This window comes from Harpegnathos saltator, unplaced genomic scaffold, assembly GCF_003227715.2.
Source record: "Harpegnathos saltator strain DR-91 unplaced genomic scaffold, Hsal_v8.6 scaffold150, whole genome shotgun sequence".
Classification (NCBI taxonomy): domain Eukaryota; kingdom Metazoa; phylum Arthropoda; class Insecta; order Hymenoptera; family Formicidae; genus Harpegnathos; species Harpegnathos saltator.
Genome location: NW_020229929.1, coordinates 22341 through 29490, shown reverse-complemented (window position 1 = coordinate 29490; position 7150 = coordinate 22341). Strand labels below are relative to the sequence as shown.

Genomic DNA, 7150 nt, shown 5'->3' with positions numbered 1-7150 from the left:
CGCGACTCCCGAGGACCCGATTCTATTCGAGCGAAATTGCTCTGTTTGTTCGCTCTCTTCCCCACCCCTCCGCTCCGAGATAGAGAATGACCAGAGATGGCCGGACCGTCGACGGGATTCGGGAGCAAAGCGAACGGATGTCGCGCTAGCGTTCGATTCGGACGACTGCCGCGTGCTAATTCTCGAAGTGTGCTTTTTTCGTCCGCTCAGCTCCCGATCGAATATCGAGCGGACTTCCCATGCCCAACAGAATACAGGATCTCGCCTCGCGTTTGCATCAACGCGACTCGTCGTGTCGATTAGACGAACGACGATGACTCTGGAGAAACGCATTCGACGCTGAGAGATCTTCGCCTCGCGCCGCGATATGGGGAACGAGACAGCCGCGCGGAAGCCCGACCGATCAGTTCGTAAGTCGTTGTATGACGATTTCGGGGAACCGTCCAACCTGAACGTAGGATCCGTTTCACCGGTGATCCTTGGCGACCAAAGATCGCGCAGGGTTCCCTCGCGTCGTTCGGACGGTTCCCCGAAATCGTCATACATTTCGCGGTGTCGGCATACGAACCACCCTGTATTACAACTTTCATTTATATTAATTTAATCCGTAACCCTTGAATCTGCATCTGCTTCTGTATAATCAATTGCAGTAGTAAACATAACATTTCTTGTATTATTATCTAAAAATAAATATAATTCATTAATTATATTATAAAGATTGTTATATTTGTTTTAGTGTAATATGAATAAAATATACTAACATGTCAAAGCTGAATCTATCATTCAAAGGATCGTCAGATATATCCAATCCATTACTTGCATTTATTCCTATTTTCTCAGTCATAACATCTGTTGTTTCGACAACCTTATCGTGTGAAATATTATGACATGCTTTAACCTCAGAGAAATTTTTGTAATTATCTGATATACAGTAACGAATGCATTTAAAACTTCGTTCTATATGGCAGATCCAGGGAGTACTCTATCTATTAATGACATACAAATAATATTAATGAATAAACACATAAAACCTATTTGAACTAAAAATATATGAAAAGTTAAGTTTAAAACTTTATATTAAAAGAATTATACTTACTTGATCATCTCGTTTTCGATGAGAATGCGAATATTCTCCATCGGTGGCAGATATTCGGTATCGTTCAACAACAAATGAAATGGTCCTCTTATGCCAAATATCTTATTGATCAATCAATAAAAATTTAGCAGATCTGACGCACATTGTGAGAAAACTTGGACAAGTCAACTTTCAGTCGAAAATGTGAGCGCTGCATCGTGATATCTTTGAGGTTAGGAAGCTTCAAAACCGAAATGCGCGATTGTCAAACCTTCGTTGTCGCTCATTGCTCGATGTAAACTACCAACATTGCAATCACGTTGCTCGTGTTCGACTCGAATTCACGTGCTGTATAATATAATATATATAAAATAAATAAACTAGCAATATTTTATTTTTATTTCACTTCCTGTTCTACCAACCCGATATTCTTCTCTCTCTTATTCCCTATCGCTTGCTTACTCGCACTCGCTGCTCTTTACTTCTTCAGCGCGCTCGTAACGCCTCAGGTGTCGGAAAAACAAGAAGTACAAATCTCCTCTCCTCGACGGTCTATTCTTCTCTCTCTTATTCTCTATCGCTTGCTCACTCGCACTCGCTGCTCATTGCATCTTCAGCGCGCTCGTAACGCCTCTGGTGTCGGAAAAACGAGAAGCACAATTCCCCTCTCCTCGGCAGTCTAGCATTTCTTTCTTACTTTCTTACTGAATCGTAATTTCTATGATTCAGACATTAATCTTAAAATATCTCTTCTTAGAGACAACGTACACAAAAAGCACAAGAACATTCTTCTTCCTATTTTTTAAGGCTGAATCGATTGGGACTAAAAAAACGTCGATCGGTTCAGCCATTCCTGAGATATGAATATCTCACCTCGTTTCAACTCGCAGTTTCGCGTAATAATAGGCACAGTGTGCCTCTTGATGTTAATATTATATTTATTTACATTTAAGCTGAGAGGTTGCAGATGTTGCGTGACACAAGGCCAACATCCCTATTGCTATTTAGTCGCAATTCTTGATTTCCTTATTTTATTTGAATGAAAAATCCTTGATTTTCCTTTAAACAAAAGTTTTATATTGCCATTTGGTAAAATGTCTGTAAGTAGATGAGGACCTGTATATTGGTCTTCTAATTTTCCTTTTTTAGGTTCGCTTAAGAGAAAGACTTCATCGTTAATTTGAAACTCTTGAGTTCTTTTTTGATCGTAATATCTTTTTGATTTAATTTTTGAAGCTATTTGAAGCTATTAAACATTCTCGTTCTTGTAAATCGTGGATATTTGTCATTAACTGATATAGATAGTCATACATTTTTTCCTTTTCTAAATCATTATCAATTTCACTGGATGGTTGTCTGGCAATTTTCCCAAATACCAACTCATATGGAGTATGTCCAGTTGACTCATGTGTACTTGTATTATATGAAAACGTGGGAATGGTATTCCAATAAGTCGTCCCATTCTGTAAATTTATCTACATATTGTTTTAAATATTCAATTAGTATCAAATGTGACCTTTTGAAAAGCTCCATTTGTTTGTGGATAAAAGGCTGTAGTTCTGTATTGTTTGATTCTAAACTGTTTAGCAAATCTTCATTAATATGCTCAAAATTGCTTCCTTGATCAGTTAATATTGCCTTAGGAACTCCAAACATATAAATAAAATGCTTTAATAACGTAATAGCCACATTGGTTGCGATTGTGGTTCTTAAGTGAATGGCAAGAGAGGAATTTGCGTCCGACGTCTGGTACGGTCTACACTAGGCACCCTACTTTGCTATCTCTCGTCGCGGATTTCAAATTTTCAATTGTTAATTACTAAGGCCTTAATTGACCTACTTTGACGGTTTTGGTGTCTATCGATTCGTATTCACTCCTTCTCGAAGGATTTTCACATGAAAACGTACTACAACGATCGTATCAAAAGTTTTCTTTGTGTAGTGCACTGTTACCTGTCTCTAATTTTTCACTAATCTTATCTTTGTTAATAATTAATTAATCATACTGGTTCCGCGTATGCAAGTATATCTTTTGGTTGTCTACCATCGCATCTAACGCGAATTTGGCTAGAGTGACTGGGAACAAAGTCGGCATTCAGACCTTATACATTTGCTTATACATTTGCTGCGGAAACGGATCAATTTACAATGAAAATAATTAACTTCTCACGTTCTAGACGACAGATTTACACCGTTCAGGTATCGACAGACTCGGTTTTTTATTCCCAACTGGAAATTATAACGGCGTGGCCGGCGCACGTCTAGAACAGATTCTATCTTCGAATAGCGATGTCACTTCCTTCGTCGCAATGAGTAACTATCTGGAATCTATTTTAATTAATATTTAATGAACCCGTTGTTCGATTTTGACGATCTCAGAGTAACAAGGTTCGGTTTTCGATTCTTTACATGGAAATTATTTTTACTCTTTTACTGACCTCCGTTGCACTGGTCAGAAGTTATCTTGAAAAATGTATGTATTTTCTTTGTCGCAAGGCGTAGCGACATCAAAACTATTTTATTTAATACAAAATGAACGTCGTTCAATCTGGACGTTTTTGGTCTCGTTAGATTCGGATTTCGATTTCCTACTTGAATATTCACTCGCGCATCGCGTCGGATGTCTGCAAATGCTATCGCGCAAGCATTAGCATTCACTACACTACGAATTGAGGTTACTCGCACTTCGCGCACCGCGGTCGGTATTCCTTCGTCGGTCTTAAGCTCAATCTACAATGTGCTATTTGCTTCTTGTTTCTTGCTCTTTGCCTTTTGTTTCTTGTTTCTTGTCGTTTTGTCGTTAGGAGCTAAAAAACTTCGTCATGTTCAATGTGTTTCTATTTAGCAAAAATGTTACTTTGCATAAACCAATCACAGAACAGTGGTCTGTTCGTTTTAAGTTCGTTTTAGACAAATTAATTCAACAGTACAACTAAAACGGACAGGTCATACATCGTAATTTAGGTGTTAACAAGATTAAGTATCAACAAGCTGATATTTTATGCAAAATTAAATTGATAAAGAAATGACGGAAGAATTATTATACATTTTACTGTTATCGCTATCACGAAATCTCCTTATGTTTTCGGCTGCGAAAATTAGAACATTGAAGAGAAAGGTTACACGTTGGTTGTTACGTTATCGACGTTACGTTCGAAACGTAATGATTATAATAATTTCTTCCTGGATAGGGGAGGACACCTTTTATAGAGAAACGAGGATACCCTGTATGCAGGGTGCACGATTTATCTGAAGATATTGAAATATCTCGAGAACTATGCATTGGATAAAAAAAAGTGATTAATGAAAGTTGTTAGACTCGAAGGGGGACATCCAACGATACCAAACCCTACCTCGCATCCCACCCCCTGGTGGTTGGGGTTAGGGGCGACTTTGAAATCTTAAATGGAAACCCCCATTTTTTATTACAGATACGGATTCTACGCCACAAAATACGTAAATTTTGTACGAAACTTTTTTTCTTATTCGTGATAGATGGCGCTGTAATCGCAAAAAATTATATTTTCCGCAATTCTCCAGAAATGGTCATTGGATTGAGAAATAAAAAATACCTGTTCAATATTTTTAAAGAACATAATAAAAGTTATCCCCCCATCCTCTCGGGGTAGGGTGGGTAATAACGTTCAAATATCAAATGGGGACCCACATTTTTCATTACAGAATTAGTACGTGAAATTTTTATTGAAACAATTTTTTTCATTCGTGATAGATAGCGTTGAATTTTTCCGAGAAACTACTTTTAGCGTTACACAGGAACAACGACGAGGACGTAATAGTTTTATGTTCCCTTCGGGTGCTTTTTTAATGTGAGTCCCCTTGCCTCTCACAGATCGGGATGCTTTTTTAATGTGAGTTCCCTTGCCTCTCACTGTTCAATTAATTAGAGTAAGTGTTCGAAATTTTTACCTTCAACTTCAATACACTTATTGATCCTTTTTTCAAATGACTGTACACAGGATAGAAGCATATCTGCGGGAGTTTCAGCGCAAGCGTTTCTTATGCGTTCTACCATGTTTTCACGAGTTGTTGGCACTTGTTGATAAACCTTATCTTTTAGGTAACTCCACAGAAAGAAATCTGGCGATGTCAAATCAGGCGACCTAGCAGGCCAATTAATCGGGCCACCGCTGCCAATCCACCGACCATTGTAATCACGGTCTAATACTTCCCGTGCTGCTATTGAGTTATGCGCTGGGCAACCGTCATGCTGAAACCACATACTTTGTCGAACGTTCAAGGCAACATCAAGTAGTGGTGGTAGTTCCTGTTCCAGGAAATTTCGATATTTGATTCCATTCAAATTACCTTCAATAAAATAAGGACCAATGAGTCTGTTCCCTATGATTCCACACCAAACGTTAACCGACCAAGGACGTTGATGTTCAACTTGTCATAACCAGTGGGGATTTTCTACACTCCAGTAATGCATGTTATGTCGATTAACGCCACCATGATTTGTGAATGTAGACTCATCTGAAAATAGTACATTAGCAATGAAATTGGGGTTCGTTTGCATTTGTTGAAGTGCCCATTCACAAAACACTACTCGATTATGAAAATCATCGCCATGAAGTTCTTGATGCAGTGAAATGTGATATGGGTGATACTTATGATGATGCAATATTCTGCGAATACTATCTCCGGAAATTCCGAAATCGCGATGTAATTGCCGATTGCTTACCTGTGGGTTGTGGTGAACAGCTGCTAGCACAGCTATTTCATTAACTTCTCCTGTAACAGTTGTTCTTCGTTTTCTTTTTTTAGTTTGTACGCTGCCATCCGAGATAAAGGCAGTCACAACTTTGTAAAACAAAGAACGTGAGCGAACATTGTCTGCAAAACGCTCAGCATACAAGGCAACAGCATCGTCAACATTCCTCCTACATTCACCATAAATCAGAATCATTTCAAGTTTTTCTTCTACGGTTGCAGAATTCATTTTCCACTTGCAATTCTGTTCAAAGAATGAAGGGTAGATATGCAGGTAATAAAAACTAGTCAAATAAAATGAAATTGTTAGAGATGCTTTCAGTTCTAATTCTGAAAGAAAAGTGAGCTCTGACCGCACTGCGCTGCCTTTTATAATAAGCCGCAGTTCGCCATACACCCACAGTGGCGCGTCGAGCAGTTCCCTCTTCGATTCGGGTTCCCATTTGAGATTTGAACGTTACCACCCACCCTACCCCGAGAGGATGTGGGAATAACTTTTATTATGTTCTTTAAAAATATTGAACAGGTATTTTTTATTTCTCAATCCAATGATCATTTCTGGAGAATTGCGGAAAATATAATTTTTTGCGATTACAGCGCCATCTATCACGAATAAAAAAAAAGTTTCGGACAAAATTTACGTATTTTGTGGTCTATATCTGCAATAAAAAATGGGAGTTTCCATTTAAGATTTCAAAGTTGCCCCCAACCCCAAATACCAGGGGGTGGGGTGGGAGGTCGAGTTTGGTATCATTGGATGTCCCCCTTCGAGACTAACAACTTTCATTAACCATTTTTTTTATCCAATGCATAGTTCTCGAGATATTTCAATGTCTTCAGATAAATCGTGCACCCTGTATACAGGGTATCCCATTTTAAGTGTCCACCCCAAATTCTCTCTTATTTTTGATTTTACAGAAAAATGGTTCAGACACGTTTTATATGGTTTCGAGGGGGCCATAAGATGGTAGTATTAATTTGACCTTGAAGAATCATTTGAAGGTCACGTGAAGGTTGCCTCAATTTTTTCGATGGCATCCCCTATTTTTTATTACACATTCTTGCAGCTGACCTCGAGAGCTTCTCAAAACACTATAATAAAATGTTCTTTGATGAAGAACTTTTCGAGTTATAAAGCTCCAAATTTACAAAATTTTGATAAAAATACAAAATATTTCGTAAAACATTCACTTTTCAATAGTCTTATCTTACATGATCCAAGCAGTCAAGGCAAGATCCGAGCATGATCCAACCAGTCAAGGCAAAATCTGAGCATGATCCAGCTAGTCAAGAGATCCTATATTGCCTGATAATCAATGAACTGTAACAATTGTGAAAGTGTAA

General features: G+C 38.3%; 1 protein-coding gene across 2 annotated transcripts; it reads right to left on the bottom strand.

The window, feature by feature from the left end:
- Positions 1-5283: 5283 nt before the first annotated feature.
- On the bottom strand, positions 5284-6048 carry LOC112588099 (uncharacterized). 2 transcript variants are annotated; one of them, XR_003112550.1, is made up of 3 exons: positions 5778-6048; positions 5402-5569; positions 5284-5303 (listed from the first exon to the last, which is right to left on the bottom strand). XR_003112550.1 is itself a non-coding variant. In XM_025296647.1 (2 exons), exons 1-2 carry the CDS (start codon positions 6033-6035, stop codon positions 5507-5509), a joined length of 321 nt encoding a protein of 106 aa, XP_025152432.1. In that variant the 5' UTR covers positions 6036-6048; the 3' UTR covers positions 5345-5506. The 2 variants fall into 2 exon arrangements, 1 of the variants encoding a protein (XP_025152432.1); XM_025296647.1 differs by lacking the exon at positions 5284-5303 and having other exon boundaries at positions 5345-5569.
- Positions 6049-7150: the final 1102 nt, after the last annotated feature.

Bases quoted from the DNA above. Each gene is read 5' to 3' on its own strand.
- LOC112588099 (XM_025296647.1), bottom strand. From the start codon at position 6,035: ATGAATTCTGCAACCGTAGAAGAAAAACTTGAAATGATTCTGATTTAT. The intron at 5,570-5,777 runs GTAAGCAATCGG...TACTATTTTCAG, and splicing joins CTGTTCACCACAACCCACAG to ATGAGTCTACATTCACAAAT.